Below are 21,258 nucleotides of genomic sequence, written 5' to 3'. Positions count from 1 at the left end.
TTGGCCCGAAAAAAAAAACCACGAAAAAAACGACATCATATAGTAAGGCGTTTTTGGCCCGAAAAAAACGACATAGTATAGTAAGGCGTTTTTGAGCCGAAAAAAACGACATAGTATAGTAAGGCGTTTTTGGCCCGAAAAAAAAACGACGAAAAAAACGACAGTATAGTAAGGCGTTTTTGGCCCGAAAAAAACCGACATCATATAATAAGCCGTTTTTGGCCCGAAAAAAACGACATCATATAATAAGGCGTTTTTGGCCCGAAAAAAACGACATAGTATAGTAAGGCGTTTTTGGCCCGAAAAAAACGACATAGTATAGTAAGGCATTTTTGAGCCGAAAAAAACGACATAGTATAGCAAGGCGTTTTTGAGCCGAAAAAAACGACATAGTATATATAGTAAGGCGTTTTTGGCCCGAAAAAAACGACATAGTATAGTAAGGCGTTTTTGAGCCGAAAAAAACGACACTATAGTAAGGCGTTTTTGAGCCGAAAAAAACTACATAGTATAGTAAGGCGTTTTTGGCCCGAAAAAAACGACATAGTATTGTAAGGCGTTTTTGGCCCGAAAAAAACGACAGTATAGTAAGGCGTTTTTAGCCCGAAAAAAAACGTCAAAGTATAGTAAGGTGTTTTTGGCCCGAAAAAAACGACATAGTATATATAGCAAGGCGTTTTTGAGCCGAAAAAAACGACATAGTATATATAGTAAGGCGTTTTTGGCCCGAAAAAAACGACATAGTATAGTAAGGTGTTTTTGAGCCGAAAAAAACGACCATGTATAGTAAGGCGTTTTTGAACCGAAAAAAACGACATAGTATAGTAAGGCGTTTTTGAGCCGAAAAAAACGACATAGTATAGTAAGGCGTTTTTGAGCCGAATAACACGACCTAGTATAGTAAGGCGTTTTTGAGCCGAAAAAAACGACCTAGTATAGTAAGGCGTTTTTGAGCCGAAAAAAACGACATAGTATAGTAAGGCGTTTTTGGCCCGAAAAAAACGACATGGTATAGTAAGGCGTTTTTAGCCCGAAAAAAACGACATAGTATAGTAAGGCGTTTTTAGCCCGAAAAAAACCCGACAAAGTATAGTAAGGCGTTTTTAGCCGAAAAAAACGACCATGTATAGTAAGGCGTTTTTTGCTGTAAAAACGACCATGTATAGTAAGGCGTTTTTAGCCCAAAAAAAACATGTATCGTAAGGCGTTTTTTGCCGAAAAAAACGATCATGTATCGTAAGGCGTTTTTAGCCGAAAAAAACGACCATGTTTAGTTTCGGCAAAAACGCCTTACTATACATGGTCGTTTTTTTCGGCGCAAAAACGCCTTACTATACATGGTCGTTTTTTTCGGCTAAAAACGCCTTACTATACATGGTCGTTTTTTTCGGCAAAAAACACCTTACTATACATGGTCATTTTTTTCGGCAAAAAACGCCTTACCATACATGGTCGTTTTTTTCGGCTAAAAACGCCTTACACATGGTCGTTTTTTTCGGCAAAAAACGCCTTACTATACATGGTCGGTTTTTTTCAGCAAAAAACGCCTTACTATACATGGTCGTTTTTTTCGGCTAAAAATGCCTTACTATACATGGTCGTTTTTTTCGGCTAAAAACGCCTTAGTATAAATGGTCGGGTTTTTTTGGGCTAAAATTTTGTCCAAAAACGCCTTACCATACATGGTCGTTTTATTCGGCTAAAAACGCCTTACTATACATGTTCGTTTTTTCTCGGTTATGAAAACCTCCAAAAACGCTTCACGGTCCCGACAGAGGCTTAACAAAAAAAAAAAAAAAAAAAAAAAAAAAAAAGTATTAACAGAGGTTAAAACTAACTGATTTATTTGCAACACCAAATGCATGACAGTCATTTCATTCTCACATGCTGACTGGCGGTGCCACAAACAAGAAAATAGAAACCACACACAAGCATCAAACAAAACATCTACAAACTGCACTCGTCTGAGAAATTTCACACAAAGAGGAGTTCCAAAAATAAAAGCTCTTAGAGGTATTTTGCCTTTTGTTTTTTTTTAATACCTGGCACATAAAACAACATCGTCCTCGCCTTCTGCTTCTGTGTTGTACTCCAGAATGAATAATACATCAACATATTGAGTAGCTCACACTTTACAGAGGATCAGAAAGAAGAGTTAGTAACAGGCACAAAATGACTCCTCAAACATTGTAAACTTTTCAAGAGGATACCAAAACTACACTTAGGTTTGAGGTGGATGGAAAACATGCATCAAGTACATCAGTCAAGAAGACACATTAAATTGAAGGAGCTCGAAATGACCAAATCGTACATGAAGGGAGGCTTGGATTAAACTGATTTGCTTTGGAGTGTAGTGCGTGTGGTGCGGTGATCAATCGTGCGAGAGAAAGTAAAACTACATTTCATGTTGTCATGCGATGTGCACAAGCCTGAATGTGATTGCGACTGTCTTTTTGTCTATTCTGCATATGCCCAGCGGCTGACTGGCGATCAATATACGGTGGACTCCGCCTTTTGCCAAAAGTTAGCTTCGATGAGTTCCACGATGATTTGTAGCAGTCTGTAGGAAATGGATGGATGGGAACACAAGATGACAAAAACTGTTCAGACTTTGTGAAATGACAATTCAACAAGTTGGGAAGCTCACAAGAAAAAAAAAAAAAAGTCAGCGATAAGATACTGGAGTTTATAAAATGCAGCAGCACATGTAGTATAAGTCGTTTGGGCAGATTTTTAGGATTCCGAATCCTGACTGCTCATTAAAGTGAGGATGCTACCACATTTTGTGAGTCTCATATGGCACTCGTCATCAGATGTTGGCACGCATACGCAGGACACCCAAACAGAACATGAAAGCAGTTTTTACCCGAGGTTGAAGAAATGCTTTTGTGTCAAGTTTCTCTTTTTATTTGGATTTGGCACATTGGCAGATTAAAGGTGACAAAGTGAAGCCAAAGCTTAAGGGCACATAAACCTTTTGAACAGATTCATTGCATACGCCAAAAAAAAAAAAAAACAGGGAAAAAACCCATGTATTCTTCAATTTGTATTGTCATTCCTAAAAGGGCCACGGAACTCATTTGAAGCAGCAACAAATACACACACACACACAAAAACAACAACAACAAAAAACGGAAGATTCTTGGCTGCCACCGGTTTCAGCACACTTTTAGACTAGAACGCCCAACAAATGCGTCATTGGGGGAAGAAATCAATACATAGCAAGCAAGAAGGATGATTCTCATTCCTTGAGAAAATCCTACACTTCCACACACATTTTCCATAATGTAAGGCAAATAGAGGTGTTATGATTTTAGATACATGGTTGACTTGCACAAAAACAATGTAGAGATTGAAAGTTGGGCAGAAGTTGTGAGATACATTTAAGTGACGGAAGGCGACAGAGTGAAACTAATAGTCTTCTACATTTGCCATGGTTTAACTGGGACGGTAAGCAACCAAGAAAAAAAAAAAGTGTTTACAAAGTGTATAGAGCATCGATTTTAATTTCAGGACATTTCAAGTGTGAGTCAACCAGACCAAACCCTGCATATTATCAACAGGCCGTCTAACAAGTACAACAACAACAAAAAAACTGTGAAATGCTTTAACGAATAACTATTGGGATGCAAAGACACTCAATCTGACCCAAAAAAGAAATTAATTTAATGGGCCTGTTGATTGTACTCCAACTACGACAAGCTTGAAAGGCAACCGACACAGGAAGACGCCTTTCCCCTGTTAGAAAGTGATGAAAAGATGAGACAAATGAACATAAAGCCACAATAGAAGCAGCAGCAGCGGCAGCAGCAATAAGGGCCAGAATAGTCGACTGCGGGTTCAACGGGGGAACAAAAAGTCTCCGACCTTGACTCACCAGCGTTTTGCCACGAAAACTGAAATGGATACTGAGGTGATCAGACTGCAGTACCTAGAAAAACCCTTAGAGGGGGATCTAGGGTGGCTCCAGTCCTATTGAGGCATTTCGGCAACAGAAATCCATGGTGGGAAAGAGAAGAACGAAGTTACATAAGAGTTTAGTTTGAGCCGGAAAGGAGATGATCAAGATGACACCAAAGAAGCATGCAAGCACTGATGACAGCGAAAGATTGGCGAGTAGAGAGTACACTCCGTCACTTCCTGAAAGAGCTCTCGAGCTCTAGCATGCGCATTTCTTCTCCTCGGGCTGTGCGGCCGAGAGCCTTGTGCTCTCCGTGCCGTTAGAAGGCTCTGAAGGCGGTTTGTCCACGCACTGCTCCATCCTCTTCATGACCAGGTCCAGCAGTGTGATCACGGCCTTTTCCACCTCCACCCCGGTCGCGGCGCTCGTCTCGAAATACGGGATCCTGGAGGGCGAGGGGGGAAAGTTAAACAGTGAAACAGTTCAAAAGTAAAATATTGCTACAATATGTCCACTTGCAAAGATGCAAGCCGTGTTTGTCTGTGCGCCAGATCATAAGGCTCATAAACGAATCCGCATTGCCTGGTTGGATTGAATCTCTGGTTTCACATTTCAAAAACAGGCATGCGAAAGTGTGGAGAAGAACATGGTTGTGTGCAGATCGTTTCGCAAAGACAGGGGTGCCCAACCTTCTTTGAATTCATGGTATTTAATCCAGTCAAGGCTGGGGTTTTTTTTTTCTTAAATAGATAGAAATGGCACTTTAGAACCAACTCTTAGTCTGCCCAAATGCACAGTACATAAAGGAAGGCACGAGCCAAAATCCCAAGCCTCAGGAGGCACATGTGATAACCACGAGACTTAGTGCTGCCTAGGGAGAGACAGCGAGAGCAAGAGAGAGAGAGAGAGAGAGAGAGAGAGAGAGAACATAACGCTCTGGACGTACCCGTACTTATCTGCCAGCTCTTTTGCTTGTTTTTCTTGAACCTCGCGCTGGTCAGCCAGGTCTGCCTTGTTTCCAACCAGCACTATATCGGGGTTCTCACAGTAAGCGTTGGCCTGAAGCTGGCCTGGAAGGCAACACAAAGCAACCGAATGAGCTCTCATTTTGTTCGGTGATCCAGCAAAGCAAACATTGGTGCCAATAGTTGGGATTTTACACAGAGGCAATTGCGGTTTCTAGAGAATGTAACGGTGACATCAATAACATACTCATCCAGTTTCTGACATTGAGGAAGCTCTGCTGGCTGGTGAGATCAAACATCAGCAGGAACCCCATGGCGTCTCTGAAGAACGCTGTCGTCAGGCTGCGGAACCTGCAGCGTAAGTCCAAATCGGGGTTCAGCGTCAAGCAGATTTAAATTATTATTATTATTTTTTAAACTACTAGTTCAATTCAAGGTGCTACGTATTGTGGTGTGTACACCTTGTCCACTTGGAGGCAGTGCAAGACAGATATTTGCACGGAGTGCGCGCTACAACTGCTTTTCAGCAGTCCTAGCCATTCTTTACAGAGGATAAAGATGACGTGCCGGTGACTTTTGCTATATTGCAACATAGACGCTAATTGTGAGGCTGTGCCGATGGCATTCCCCAGTTTGGTTTCGGTTGTTTTAAAGAAACACCGTGCAATTCGCTGCGATTGCTTTGACGGTGAACTTCAACCGAGATTCGTTTATCCGTTTTGTCTTTTTCACTGAAGGCTCGAGAAAGTATCATTCCAAAGTGATGTACGTGACTGAGTCATCCTCAAGTGAGTCATCTATCCTTGGAAACGGCACTGCACACAAGATCAAAGCCTTTTACAGCGTGACGGCCGTGAGCGTACATCATGCACAGTGGTCCTCGATGATAGATGACGACGTGTGCGAGCAAACAACATACACATCCTTCTTAGAGTGAACACGATGTGCTTGGAAATCTAGTCGAGATCGCCGAGAGTCATCTCTGCTTCGCGCTAGGCTGGCTGTGGCGCTTTTGGATCCGTTTTCCAGTCCTTTAACATCAAATAAACATTCGTAAACTAGGCTGGAGAAAGCCGACGCTTCATTGCTGCGGTCTATTTAAAACTGTGTTTTTAATCTTGGCAAATACAAAAATCGTAGTTTTTGGGGGGTAGACAACCTGAGCAAATGTAGCTTGGATGATGACATCTCCCCCCTAAAAAAAAAAAAACAAGCCCACCTTTCCTGTCCAGCTGTGTCCCAGAGCTGGAGGTGAACCTTGAAGGTTTTTCCTGCTGTCATTCCATTGGGGTTGGAAGCTGTGTACACCTGAGGAGAAAGATCACTTCACCTTCAATAGGGTTAGCTTCGGACGAATGGTTAGCCATGTCGTGGTAGTCATACATTGATCAGTTGGCTCTTTAGTCTGTAGCAAAGCAGAAAGGCAGAAAACGAGATACATAGTATCTTGTTTTGTTTGGGTTTATTTATTTATTTATTTATTTATTTATTTATTTTTACCATTGCCCGTTTTGTCATGGTTCACTCCGTATTCACAATGCATCATTAATATGATGCCAGAATTTGAAACTTGCAACGCACAAAACAGTTCAGAATTAAAACGAAATAAAAAAATGAGGTTGTACTAAATCTAGGGTTGATCCATGCAGCAGATCGAAAGCGACTCCAGAAGTCACCCCTGGGAGTTCAGACAGCTGGGAAAGAGCAAGGTTCCCATGTGGGTATTCCCCCATTTCCAAATTAGAGCAGTCACATGATGCCAAACATAGATGACAAACACCCCCCCGCACCCCCTAGCCCACCTCTACCCCGATGTAATCCGTTTAACTTCCCGAATGCAGAAATGTGACGGCAACCTTTTCATCATCCGTGAGGAAAAACACTGCAGCCGCGTAATGAACTGAACTGCTCTGTAAGAGCGAGAGTCGCGGATGGCCCATGTTCGTGACAAAGGGGAAATGTCTGGCATCGTTACTGGGGAAATTGAATGACTCGCAGTCGCCGATTTATTAATTTCCCAAAACGAAAAGTCAATTTTGCCAAAAGGTCAACTGAGATAGAACGGCATGGCATGAGGATACAGTTTGTTTGTTTTCAGTGGTCAAGGAGGATGGCGCCGCAAAGTTTTCTGCGGCACGAGATATGCAAAATATCAATCGGAATCACCTCATTTACTGATATGAGTGTCACCCATTAAAATGACTGGCAGAGACAAGAAACGTGCACACGCGTGTCTTGCTTTGGAACGAGGCTGTCTTACCACTCTTTTTTCCCTGAAGTCGATGCCGACTGTGGTGATGAACTTGGGGTTGAACTTGTTATCTGTGTAGCGGTACAGGAATGTTGTCTTCCCCACACCAGAGTCTCCCAGGGCAAGGAGCTTTATCAGGTAGTCATAATCCCCATCAGTCATAGTGATGACGACCAATAGAACCCTGCACAAGACAGACGCAGATGCATGTTAACGCCCGCGTCATTTTTAACCGTGTTGGTTCACAGTTCATCCGGATAGTATCCACCGCGCTTCACATTTTGTTTACGTTGCAGCCTCATTGCGAAACGGAATCCATTCATTTTCCGTCGACAATCTTCACAAACGGCACCCCCATAATGTCAACGTGAAGAGCAAGGAAAAACACTGCAAAACACTTGCAAATACAGTGCAAACATTTAAAATACTAAGAAACAGACTTCACTCAGATCTGATCGGCTGGATCTCCCGATGTTGTGCAAACGTCTCAGCTGGAAGGGAGTTGTGCTAACCACCTCATTACTGCGCTGCCATTATTCATTTTTGTAAACAAATCTAAAAAAGAAAAAAAAATCACACTGTCACTATGAAATGTATATAGAATTGTGAGTGAAAAAATTATTTTCGCAATTTTGGAATAAGACTACTGTATTTTATGCCTTATAAGGTGCTTCGGAATGTAATCAATGAATGGCCTATTTTCAAACTTTTTTTCATGTACAGCGCGCATCGCATTATAAGGCGCATAGAATAGATTCTATTTCATTCAGTAGAAGTGACAATAGTGGCTGCGCTTGCATTGTGTATCCACTAGATGGAGCTACACTAAAGGAATACAATTCATTACAGCTTCATTTATATGGAGCTTTCACAACACTGCAGATATAACAAAGCACTTTAGAGAACATTTAAAAGACTACATCCAAGAAATAAGAATATTGAGCCGTATATAAGGCACATCAGATTATAAGGCGCACCGTCGGCTCTTCGGATAATTGAATGCTTTTAGGAGCGCCCTATAGTGCGGAAAATACAGTAACTTTAAATGGGAAACGGTAAAGCGCAGCGTATACTTTGCAGATGCACCGTAACGTTTGAAAGTAGCACATTTGAGTCGAAAAGTGAAATCGAAATCAATGAATCGTGTCATGTGATGGCAAGTATTGCAACAGAAAAGAGACCAAATTGTCTTCAAAGGCGAATCATATGGTCCTCTTTTGTACCGTCTGAGCCAAAGCCAAAAGGAAGTCGTGACTGATCTCTCCGAGTACGGATAACAGTTTGATTGAAGAGGAATGTAGCGTATTTGGGCTCATTCTCTCTTTTTTCTGTTGATGGCCTCAAGGTTAAATGTGAGAATGTTTGAAAAGACGATCATGAGACTCCAATTCACTCAGCTGAGACAGTTGATTCGAGAGAGGCCATGGTTCAACCCGGCAGAACTGCTCCCAATCGCGCGTACTCAGATAGCGCAGGAGGAGAAAAGCACGCCAATTGCGGGCATGTGCTAGGATGGGCGGCTAAATTATTCAACTTGATAGCTCGGAAAAGACTTTTCAAGATGACGGGAAGCTTCCACGCACCCATATTTTCTTACTAATACTACTTTCTTACTTTAATGTTCCATGTTCAGCTGTGCTAAATTCTTTTGAAACTGTGTCCTTGGCGCTTTTGGAGGATGTAGTTCGCCAGACAAAGCCATCTGGCTCCCCTTGCGACTCTCTTCCCCCGCACTTCTTTCAGGAGGTTCTCCCGAGTGTTGGCGCATCAGTCTTGGATATCATCAACAGCAGCCTCTCTTCTGGTGTAGTTCCCCAACAGTTTAAACATGCTGTGGTCCAACCCTTGATCAAGAAAGCTGGCCTTGATCCAGATGTGCTGTCAAGTTTCAGGCCCATTTCCAAGCTGCCTTTCATTTCCAAAATTCTGGAAAAAGTCGTGCACATGCAGTTGAAAATTTTCTTGGATGAACATAACATCTTGGAGGTCTTCCAGTCAGGTTTCAAGACGATGCATAGCACGGAGTCAGCCCTGTTACGCGTTTCTAATGACATCCTCCTGGCAAATGACTCTGGAGACCACGTGTGTCTAGTTTTATTGGACTTAACTGCAGCATTTGATACAGTGGATCACAGTATTCTGCTGTCTCGTTTGCAGCACTTGGTGGGCATTGGCGGCAGTGCTCTTGAGTGGTTTAGGTCCTATTTAGCTGACAGAACCTTCTGTGTCAGCCTTGGCTGCTCTGAGTCACGCACTGCTCCCCTGTCATGTGGTGTTCCACAGGGCTCAATTCTGGGGCCTCTGCTGTTCTCGCTGTATCTGCTCCCATTGGGTTCCATCTTAAGGAAACATGGTATTCCCTTCCACTGCTATGCAGATGACTGCCAGATCTATGTCCCACTGAGCAAGAAAGACGCCTTCTCATTAAGGCCACTCCTATCCTGTCTGGAAGAAATCAAAACCTGGATGGCACAAAATTTCTTGAGATTCAATGAAAAGAAGACAGAGGTGATATTGTTTGGTCCCAGTGGCCCTTGTACATTCCATCCTGTAGACTTGGGCCCCCTGTCTCCTTATCTTAAGTCAACAGTCTCAAACTGGACAGTGATTTCAAACTCGATCGGCAAATTGGTGCCGTTGTTAAATCCAGCTTCTTTCACCTTAGACAGCTGGCCAAAATAAAACCTCTCCTCTCACATGAACACTTTGAGATGGTAATTCATGCCTTTGTCACATCCCGGCTCGATTACTGCAATGCCCTTTACTTTGGAGTCAGCCAGTCCTCCATTAAGCGCCTTCAGCTGGTCCAGAATGCCGCCGCTCGCCTCTTGACTGGTACTCGTAAGAGGGAGCACATAACTCCTACTCTGGCATCCCTTCACTGGCTCCCCATTCATTTTAGAGTTATTTTCAAGATCCTCTTATTTGTTTTCAAATCTCTGAATAATCTCGCGCCACCTTACCTCTCTGAGCTCATCCGCCCCTACACACCTGCCCGGCGCCTCAGGTCTGTGGACCAGACTTTATTAGAAGTACCAAGAACTAAACTGAGGCTCAGAGGGGATCGAGCCTTTTCTGTTGCTGGTCCCTCTCTCTGGAATGACCTCCCACTAAACATTCGGCAAGCCTCCTCGCTGCCCATCTTCAAAACCCTCCTCAAAACTCACTTGTATTCTTTGGCATTCGACTCAGCATGACTTAGATTTGTTCTTGGTTTTACTGTTTGGTGCTTTCTACCGCCTTTATTACCGATTTGTCTTACTGTTTATTGTGCATGTTAAATTGCTCCATGTACAGCACTTTGTATGCAGCGATGGCTGTTTGAAAGTGCTCTATAAATACTGTTGACTTGACTTGACTTGACTTTGCAACTAAAAGAAACCCATATAACAAATCAGAATGATGATGTCATGGTGTGATTTTTAGACCTACGATGTTTTGAAATCGTTTTCATGTCAGTGTCATCGGTATAGGTATGTACTCTAGCAATTATGTGGCGCCTGCTTTCATGGGTTGAAAATGGGAGCATGACTTGGGAAATAAGGGTAGGGGGAAGTAATATGTAGGGGAGGGTAATTTGCAGGGGGGAGTCTGTCACGTCTTGGCGGATAGCGAGCAATAATATGATGTGATGGCGTGCTGAATGATGCCCTTTACAGCAGCATGCAAGGAGGTACGCCTACGTACATACACACCATCTCCCTCATCACAACAGCAATACAATATTTACAGACTCTCAGAAACGCTGCTGCGAGATTTGTTACGCCGAGCTCGTAGTAGGAAAAAGTAGTCCCGAGAGCATGCTAAATCTTCTCTCTCAATAACAAGGAAGAACAAAACCATCAAGCACCAGAGAGACGTTAAAAATGCATGAAGAATCAAACGCAACAGGGGAGATGGGAAACAGCAAGCCGTGTAAATGCAGAGACCGTGCGCGGCCACGGCTTGTATAGTAAGGAGCTTGCGTGAAGCCCCCCAAAAGATTTTTTTCTCCCCATTGAAAAGAAGAAATCAATTTAGCAACATGAAGTAGACAAACTTTAGTTGCTTTAGTGTGCCACAAAGAAATGATGCAACAGGCCGGATCTTGCCCAAGGCTTTGAATTTGACAAGTGACGTATTGATGACAGTCGAAGAGAAAAAAAAAAAAAGAACTTGGGCTGCACCTCTCGGCGAAGGTGCAATGTTGCTCACATTCAACCCAACAACTCTGGAATCATTTTGAATTGTTATAGAGATTTTTGAAAAACATATTTAGAGTTATTCGAGGAGAATAGGGACCAGGCCGACTCACAGAGAGCGAAAATCCGCGTATCATTGGCACCCAGTGAAACACAAAAAATCCATAATTGCTCGGGCCCTTGTATTGCTTGCTCATCAGGCAATGTTTCCTTGACAGTTTACCTTTGATTGACAAATGACAAGTGCCGCGCGTCTTCCGCTTTTGCCCCCCCAAGCCCATTGACCGGAGGAAACAACTGTGGATTCTCCACACCACATTACATATGCATGAGGCATTATTGAAACGTACAGCCGCGTTTGTTTTCAACTTGGCGAATCGTGATCGATTGCACATGAAAAGGACAGCTGACGTTTGTCAGAGAAACCGACACACTAATGTGCCCTCGACAGTCGAGATCCTGTTAAACAAAGCGGACACCCGGTTAATTGCGTTCCTGCTCCGAGGACAGCCGCGAAGGTCTTCGCCAAAGGCACCAATCTCTTTCCAAATCATCAATAACTGCTAAAAGGAATGAAGACTGGCCCTTAATTATTTCGTCCAGGCCTCTTCTGGGATTCCACAGCGATTTTAAACGTTGGCATATTTTAGCGCCACTTAACCAGGCACCGAGTCATTCGTAATGTCAGAGCCTGCTGGGTCCTTCTGCTTCGGCAATCTGTAGCGTCAAGAGCAGAAGGCTTTCTTCACACTTCCGGACTGTTTTCAACAAAAAGAATCAAGTCATCAACGCTTCTGCGTTTTGGGAAAGTTATGTCGGTCCAAGGAGATGGTGGCGCTGATATGGGGAAGGCGTTGCGTCATTTGTCGAAACATTCTGCTTCAAAGCCCAGGCCATGATTGTGGCATCATAGTGGTCCAAAGATTAGGCGACTTCTGCCCATAGTGCAGCAATCAATTGCATATTTCATGACAGAGTTGCAAGTCTCAAGCAGTTCCTTCAAACCCTCCTTAATCCCACAGCAGGAGGCGCACCAACAAACACCGCAGACAGCTGCCACGGCTGGATGTGAAAGGTCAGCGTGGATACTGGCGTTGCGGGAAGAACAACTCCAAAATAGGTCGAAATTGATGGTCGACAAATTGAATGAACAAAAAATACATTTCATGTCATTTAAATGACGGTGGGAAGTCGGGCCAAAACGACGCAACGTGTTGAATCTCCCCAATTTGAGATCGGGAGCTGCCCAAACATCCTGCCAAGCGGTCAATAGTCTGAACCCTCAACAAACGACAGGAAGATATGTGACGATGATCTTCTCGAGCCATTACGGTAATGCGAGCGTCTTTACGATTGCCAGGAGAGGAGACTCGGGGTTGATATCGGGCTAATTATCCTCCCGTGCTCAACAAGGATTACTCAACAACACTCTCAGGCCTCCAGCCAATCCGGCAGCTATTGACTTCTCTAACATTTACAGGCTTTAAAAGAAACCGTATGGCTGCAGATGTGTTTCCTTTTGCAGTCAAACCTGTTTCAAAGCATTCTTGCACGACTTTCGGCACAGATGACTTGAAAGTATTCCGTCAAGAGACTGCGCGCAATGCCAAAGGTATCCATAAGTTACGTCATTTTCTTTTCAAATGAGTGTTTTAGGAATTGCTAAACATTTGTAGCATTCCTGGCAGCGAAAAAGAAAACAAATTCTGCAGAAATAAACGGCTTTCTAATCAAAACAATGCAACCACCACAGTTTAGTCGTGCTGGGCTGAATTTAATGACCTTGAACGAGACTAACTGCCGTGCACAACCAGAACAGCCAACAACTCATGAGCGTCCAAAACATCATCACGCCACTTAGTGAGGAAAAAAATACGTCGCGAGCGGACAATAACGGTTTCATTGTCTCCTGGTCATTTTCCCACAGCATTGTTTTATTTGCTTCGTCCTTATTTTTGTTTGGCCGCAAAGCATCACGAGTTGGAATGACAGCACTTGACTTGATATTTTCGCCAAACAAATATTATGCAAATGCCCCTTTGCCGTCGGGGAAATGGTGATTATTTCAACTCAATCAATAATGCATGCTTTGGTGTTTTGTGCTCCGCTCCGGTAGTAGTTGTAATCGTATAAACATCAACTCGTTATGGAAAGCACGCCACTTGTGCAGGGTAGGTCAAAAGAAAAGAAAGCAGAAAGTGTTTTCCAAGACATTCTTCGCTCCACATCACTTGATCACGAGACGGAGGTGGAGACGGCGTGCATCACCAGCCTCCGTCCCTGGAGGTCGGTTGCTTCCAACTTTCGTAACAGCCTATCAGCAGTTTTCAAAGAAAAGGGTGTGATCAGATTCCACGGCTGCACACAAACACACACACACATTTACATTTTCCTGTACAAACAACCGAGTAGTGTCTGATGTCTTTGCTGCTCCTTTTCGACAACCCCCCCCCCCCGCGTTGATCGAGTGGCCTGTCACATGCATCCATCTCCGTGGCTTCGAGGCCTGACTTACCGCTCAGTTGGTCCTCAGCTGATTCAACAGTGTCGGGTCCTGGAGGGGGAAAGGAGGCGTCAGGGAGCAGCTGACCAGCAGCCTCATATGGACACACACCAACTAACTGTTTACCTACCATTCGGCTGGAGGCAGACGAGGACGAGGAACTTTAACAGCCACTCCCCCCCCCCCCCCACCCCCTCGACCACAAGCAGCACCACCGAGTTATCTGATCAGCTGACTGGCTGCCCGGCTGCAGGGAAGGATGAGTAACCCGGTTAAGGCGACCGACCACCTTGCTGTAGCTGTCGTGGTGGTTAACTTGCTCATTAACTCGTTCACTCCCAAAGACGTTTTTAAACGTCTTTTCAGACTTGGTCCAGAATTGGCTGGTACTGAATGAGTTAAATGAGGAGAGAAAGGAGTAGCCACCAACCAGCTGAATTGAGAAGAAAAAAAAACAAACTACTGGGATCAATACTACTTTTCAACAGACGAAGAATAGCTAGCTACTGCAGTGACTAAATCGTAACCTGAGTAAAATAACCTCTACCGAGTCGCCTTGATGGACGACTATCACTTATTTGTCGACTGACATGTTTACTCTTGATGTGCGCCATCCTGCTAGCGCGCCGGGTTTTTTTTTTGTTTTTGTTTTACCTACTGAGTTTGAGTCGTTTGAAGGTTTCTCTTTCTGCTTCCACCTCTTCCTTTCTTCCTCCTCTGCTATTGTTTCTTGTTTCTGTCTGACTCTACCGCTGCTGTGCTGTGTAATTAGCGGGTGGGGCCAGCATATGGTAAACTAGCTCTAGTCGTGGACACACAGGCGCACAGGCACACATCATGATTTGAAGCAAGTGCAAAAGCGAGCAGCCTCAGGTTATGCAGGTGGAGTAGCAAAGCAGGAAGTAGAACAGACCTGAAATGTGACTGCGCACGATAACTCTTGAGAGGAGGAAATGCATTCTGTATTTGTTACGCAAGTCGACTCACGTATTGCGCAAATAACAGCAACAAATAAACTCCAGTCCATGATGATATGTGTCCAGATTGCTCATTCTCTCATGTAATTCAATTCAAAATTAGTTGGATGATATTTCCAAGGGAATAAAGCAGTTTATCCACCTAATCGGATTAGCTAATCGTGCGTGTCGTTCCGGTTATTATAGTTCGGTCAGAATAATGCTCGGTACTCTCGCTTCTCTGCTGGAGAGCTTAAAGGGTCATGCATATCGACCTGTGTTAACTTCAGATCAATAATGCAATTACATTTGCTTATCTTGGTTCCAATCTCGCCAGCGGCCACACGGACGGTAAAGGGGCAGAGGGGCCTGAAGGTAAATAAATGATAACATCAGGTAGTTTTTTGTTTCGACCAGGGGTCCCCGACCTTTTTGTGTACTCACTCATGTGAAGGGCAAACAGTTTCATACACACATCTGAAATAACAAATTCACTCCAATTACCTGAATTGTACATTTTCATTAATAACACTGAGGAATTCAATTTTGGAGTTAGGTCTGACAGTTGTTCTGAATTCATTTTTGGGTGCGGAATCCAAAAACTGAACAGTTTTTCTTCTCCCATCACGTCAACCACATTCTAATACTTAACATTCTCTCCTTTTGAGGTACAAAGTTCAAACCCAGCTATGTATTTTGTCCCATCACCTCAGTGGGAAGAGACGCCGTAAACTGCCGCCAACTACAGTCGGGAAACCGTTACAATCCCTCCGCTCCCATTAGTGGAAAATGAAAAGGGCAACAGGGCCCATGACGACTTGCTCAGATTTCAACATCAAACAAATATGTTCCGACGAGAGGACGGCAAGTCACAATCCCCAGTCAACCGGAACAGGTCTTATTATTGTATTGAACAGACCACAGATGCGTATCGTACATGGAAATAAGCTCACAGGAAAGTGTAAAGATGACAAACATGCACATGCACGCGCACACACACAGCAGGCATCAGATTACGGTTCACTGGCCACCCAACAGTAATTGGTGCTATCCTTTTTGACCGCTGAATGAGAATGGTGCTAATGCTATGCAGGCTTCTGAGTAGGGGAAGCTCGAAGGGAAGCGTCTTCCACTACAAATGCTAATGATACACGACAACAATATTTGACAAATTGCACAAAGAATTGACTCTCATTGTGTAAAAACAACAACAACAACAACAATATCAAAGGCGCAAAAGAAAAAGAACTAGAATCTTGGTTATGTGCCCTCTTAGTCATGTCTCGGTTTTCGACATTTTAGTTGGTCTATGGCGACCCTACGCCACCAATTTACACGGGATTGCAAAGCATTAGGGAGTCTACGCGAGAGATTCTTTCACCAACTATCATAAATCCAAAACGTTTTTCGGAGGTACTAACTGGGGGAGTTGCAACTGTCTATGATGCTTGGCAGAGATAGATCGCTGTCTTAGCTAGCTGGCTTAGCTAGCTGTCTTAGCTAGCTAGATAGATAGATCAGCAGACTGGCCACAGTTCACTTTTAAATAACTGGTGGTAGTGGCTTAGCTAGCTGTCTTAGCTAGCTAGATAGCTAGATCAGCAGACTGGCCACAGTTCACTTTTAAATAACTGGTGGTAGTTTTTGCCATAAAAACACACAGACACGCAAACCTGAAGACATTGCTTCTCAAGCAATTTGGCCAATTCCTGCACCGCACCGTTTCAGGAGACAGCTGAACTTTATTCATGCATTCCAATCAGACAATGGAAGGAGTTAGGAAAGATTGCAAGCCTAATTTTGAAACATTATTAGCGGCTGAATCATCAGGACCTCTTGTTGACGACAGGCAACGCTTGTCCCACATAAGCGACTCAAAGAACACAATGTCGAGTCGGGCCTGCACAATGGAGATCCAGTGTGGCGCACTTGCTGATCGTCATGTTCTTGAGCAGCCAAAATGAAGTCAGCGGGCCAAGAGGGATGGGCTAATGCTGATACAATTAGCTAGTGGGTGAAATTCATGCTGCCGTAAACATCTTATTGATTGATGATCGAAGACAGATAAAAGTGTCCTCAGTCTTAAAGAAGACCACAAGTCTCTTCATAATAGGAAGCAGCAGCCTTAAGGTTGACACCTTACTGGAATACGGTTAAAGACGTACGATCTATATTGTTAAAAGCCACGATACTTTCCGTTCATCGCGCCAAGGGCGACATTCATGTCGCTTTTCCGTGTAGGCCTGTAAAAGCTGCAAGCATCCGAGTCGCTTCTTACAAGCACGCACACTACGCAGATGCTATCAATACATTTTTCACCCAAAGCATCCAAACAATGTTGTTGGGAAAACAGGACAAAAGAATTCATGACGCAGCGACAGTGTTAAAGATGTATGAACCTCCGGCCTCCTGTGGATTACCTGCATGTGCGTCTGCGTGACGGGGGAAGTCATGATCACCCTAGGTGGCTTCTTTTAGACTTTACGGCTTGAAATCAGGGCTGTCTTGAGTCATGTGTCTGTTATTTACTTCCATTCCATCACGCTTTTCTCATCTCGACCGTGTATATTGAATGTTGTGTCTGTTTTTGTTTATTTGGGGCTTCTGACTTCTGTTGTTTATTTCAAGGTGAAAATATTGGGAAAAAAAATAGTGATCCCATGCTGCCACACAAGTCAGACGAGTGCACCGCGACAACATCAGCGACAAAAAGCAATTTAAAACGGCAACATGCAGAAAAGACGGCTTGAAACTGAACCAGAATGCAACACGGTGATGCCTTCGCCATAATTGGTGCACATTGCGAATGTTAGGGGACTCGACCGCTCCCCCGTTTCCCTTCGGGTGTTCTTAGAAGTGTGTCGAGACTAAAATAGAGTGACAGAACCAAGATCCATCCATTTTCGATACTGCCCACTCACATTCACGCAGTCAAAGAGTGGGAACTGAACCCACAAAGGCTGATCGGACGTCATCAGATGACCCATTTTACCGCTTGTCACTTGAAAACAACAACTTCACTCTAAAAGGTGAAGTGAAGACATTTCTTGAGACAAATGCATAACTCAAAACTTTATCTGCACGTTATTTCAAGGTTATTTAACAGATACATTCACCCCGTGACTCTCTCTTCTTTTCTTTCGGGCAACAGCCTCTTAAATACATGCACGTTGTGTCTGATGGAAAACGGAAACCTCGGACGGATGTTAGTCATCAATCAAATAAATGTGAAATCATGAATCCGCATCGTAAGTGTTGGACTATTTTCCCAGTATACATTTAATTTGACCATCTTCAACAATTGACGTAATCCCATAAATCAAACTCTCAATCACTCACCTAGTAGCGCGTGAGAAGATGCAGTTGCTGCACGTGCGGTTTGGACACCGTAACTGTGCAGAATTCAAGAGGGTAAATGAGTAACCCGCAGCGTGCGTGAATAAGAACTGGCAGTGGGCCTTTTCGCAGCACTTTGCATTCACAGAGACAGTTTAGTAAGTTAACTTCAGTAACTTCTGCGATTTGTCCGTTACCAAAACTAAAGATAAACAGCATATTTGTTGTCTACCTCCTTTGAGAGTTCCAAGTGCTGCGGGAGTGAAGGCAACAGCATCGTGACCAGGAACTCCCTGCACTTGTAAAACAACTCCACACTTCTCCACCTCCTCATTTTGGATGCCTTCTTCACCTTCTGTCCTTTCACTCGTTCCGTCTCTGTCACCAGGCAACCAGCCTTTTTTCCTGCTTTCTCTCTCATCTTTGTGACTCTGTTTTCTTTTACATTACTCCGTGTGCTTTTTTTTTTTTTTTACACATACACACATCTTTTCCTCCTGCACATCAAGGTTTTAGGCTTGAAGGCTTTCAAAGCAAATGAATGTAAAATTCTGTTGAAAAGCACACACACATACAAATGAATAAATAAAAGATGCTGAAAGGAATCAAACTAGCAACCTTCCAAATGGTTGACCACCTGTGCTATGCCAATCTAATGGGACAATAAAGAGATAAAACCATCCCAAAAAAGTCCTGGCATTGTGAATCAGGCCTGTGACTTGAACAACGCCCCGCTTAACGTTGGAGACAAACAGCTTTTATCTTCAGTACGATACCCTCGGAGAACAGCATTGTATAGATCAACATGCAGCCTTAGTCATTAAAACGGCACCACTTCATAGTCGTAATCATGGTGCTTTATGACTGAAGATAAAAAGTGGCAGCTGAGGGGGAAGAAAATGTACTTCCAAGCACCAGTACAAGCTCCAATATTGATCTGCAAGTATTTTCACTCCCCTGAAATTCATCCCCAGATTCATTTATTTCCTGCTCTCTCTGCCGAGCTTGTTTTTAATTCATGGCCAACTATTTATTTGTAATTTTATAAGTTTAAATCAAGATAATGGCGACAACACAGAGGGAAAAGGAATTGAGGAACAATATAATCGGAATTGCCGTGCTTCCTGTATTGCTGGGGAGTGGTAGAGTAGCGTGTCCTTTATAGTCTGAGGCAGCTTTTTAATGTTTATGGATCTCAGCTCCACATCATCAAGGCAGGAGCACCGTGGGAATGGAAACACACAGTTGCCGTCCGCCTCAAACAGCAGTGAGCACGCCGCAGGAGCGGGATCCACAACAAGTCTTCCCAGAGAGCTAAAAAATGCAACAAGTGAACGCAACAAACCAGAAAAAAAGAGAAGACAATGGGCGAAATGGACTATGTGGTCGAGTAACGACAAACCATTTGAACGGTAGTGATTTTACATTGATTGTCTCCCACAATGCACTGCAGCACACAGCATCCAGGTGAGAAGGTAAAGGTTAAGTCAGTTCGGTCTTGCAGATATAAAAAAATAATAACAATACATTGCAACAAATTGGATTTCCTTTAAGAATCAAGCACAGCTACTAATGTTTTTTTTTTCATGGCACAGAATCCTACTTAAAACAACGAAATGCTTCCTAAGAGGTTGTTAAAAGTCTGGCTTTGCATACCATTTTTGTTCAAACCAGAAAGCTTCAAGCCCCAACTGTTGATTCACGACTCACAATCTCCTTCCATGCACCTGAGGTTGGACAAAGATAAACTCCGCATAACCTGCTTAAAATTCTATTTTTATCATTCGTTGAATTTCTGCAAAACCAAACTGAACCGCAAAGACAATCAATAACCGTGCTCCAAGATCCATAGTCCTGGATTAGACAAATCCATAGATAGACAAACATTTGCCATCACTGCTTTTTTTTTTAAGCACGGCGGTTCGTCGCATGTGTGGCATGCAATTTAAAGTGGATAAATAAGAAAAATACTGGCTTTGAGATGCTGCAGAGCCGCTGTTCCACTCCACAGCTGAGCCCCAAGCAGCCCTGCGCCTGCCGGGTTATGACTCATCGCCCGCCGCTTGCCTTCCACTGATGCTCGAAGCCCCAAGTAACACGGAAACGCTCCAGTAAGCAACCCCTCAGTCAACGCTGTGTCGGGCGTGTGAGTCGCTGCGACGACGTTTCGTCTCGTGCTCTTACCTTTGACGTTCGAGAAACAAACTCAGATCTCCCTCGCAGGTGGCTGCTGCTCTCTGGCCAGTTCGTCTCCTCTTCCTCCACCTCCAAGACGTGGCATCGCTCCCACGGTTCTAATGGAGAGCGAATTCCGGGCTCAGAGGGGCCGAGATGCACACAAGTCGCTTTAAGTGATTACTGAGAGACGTACCATTAAGTGGACCTCAGAATTATGGAGGAAGCTCGGTTTTCCTGGGGTGGAGGTTGACGTTGTTGTCGCATTCAGGGACGCCTCGGAAAACTGAAAGGCATTTCCCTCTGCGTTTTGGTAGCAAGCTCGTTATGAAGAAAATAGCTGTGCGGATAAGAATAAATACTATCTGAAATAAAATTAGATCACATTCACTGGCTATGGAAAAAAATAACACTGTAAAAATCATTAAACTATGCAATATCATTAGAAGTGTGATTATTGGTCCTTATTGTTCCTCTTTGAGAATGTCACTCCAAATTGAGCTGGGATGTTTTCTCGCGTAATGTATTAATAATATTGATCATAATAATATACTTGTATATTTTTCAGGTGTACCTAACCAAATGACAGTTACAATTAGTAATTAACGACATAATTCTGAAAGACTTAAACCGATTTGTTTTCCGCTCCATTTCAGCGGAATTGCCATTGGCCAACAGCTGAAATCAACTGCCATGGTCCTAGCGCTTGCCACAGTGAATACTTTTTTTGGTTGCAATACTGTATTCAACAGGTGCTGACAAGCACTGTGATACTATTTTGAGTTTGATGAGGGTGAACATGTGATTAAGTTTTTGCTGTGTTCGTTGACACTTTTAATACTGATTCAAGACTGAATAGCACGTCTGCCTCACAGTCCAGAGGTTTAGGGTTCCATTCTGTCTCGGCCTTCCTGTGTGGAGTTTGCATGTTCTCCCCTGCGTGGGTTTTCTCTCGGTACCTCCCACAGTCCAAAAACATGGATGGCATGT

At 43.6% G+C, this 21,258-nt stretch overlaps 1 protein-coding gene across 7 annotated transcripts; it reads right to left on the bottom strand.

The window, feature by feature from the left end:
• Nucleotides 1-1,827: 1,827 nt before the first annotated feature.
• rab27b (RAB27B, member RAS oncogene family) lies at nucleotides 1,828-20,593 on the bottom strand. 7 transcript variants are annotated; one of them, XM_086134799.1, is made up of 8 exons: nucleotides 14,460-15,062; nucleotides 13,932-14,234; nucleotides 13,814-13,852; nucleotides 7,127-7,301; nucleotides 6,086-6,174; nucleotides 5,114-5,217; nucleotides 4,848-4,971; nucleotides 1,828-4,346 (listed from the first exon to the last, which is right to left on the bottom strand). In XM_086134799.1, exons 4-8 carry the CDS (start codon nucleotides 7,277-7,279, stop codon nucleotides 4,160-4,162), a joined length of 657 nt encoding a protein of 218 aa, XP_085990925.1. In that variant the 5' UTR covers nucleotides 7,280-7,301; nucleotides 13,814-13,852; nucleotides 13,932-14,234; nucleotides 14,460-15,062; the 3' UTR covers nucleotides 1,828-4,159. The 7 variants fall into 7 exon arrangements, with proteins under 7 accessions (XP_085990925.1, XP_085990927.1, XP_085990924.1 ...); XM_086134801.1 differs by having other exon boundaries at nucleotides 13,932-14,048; XM_086134798.1 differs by lacking the exons at nucleotides 13,814-13,852; nucleotides 13,932-14,234; nucleotides 14,460-15,062 and adding exons at nucleotides 20,278-20,387; nucleotides 20,465-20,593.
• Between the last annotated feature and the right edge of the window lie 665 nt (nucleotides 20,594-21,258).

Source organism: Hippocampus guttulatus, chromosome 17, assembly GCF_054856545.1.
Source record: "Hippocampus guttulatus isolate MCC_2025c chromosome 17, RoL_Hgut_1.0, whole genome shotgun sequence".
Taxonomy (NCBI): domain Eukaryota; kingdom Metazoa; phylum Chordata; class Actinopteri; order Syngnathiformes; family Syngnathidae; genus Hippocampus; species Hippocampus guttulatus.
This window is presented reverse-complemented; position numbering and strand designations above follow the sequence as displayed.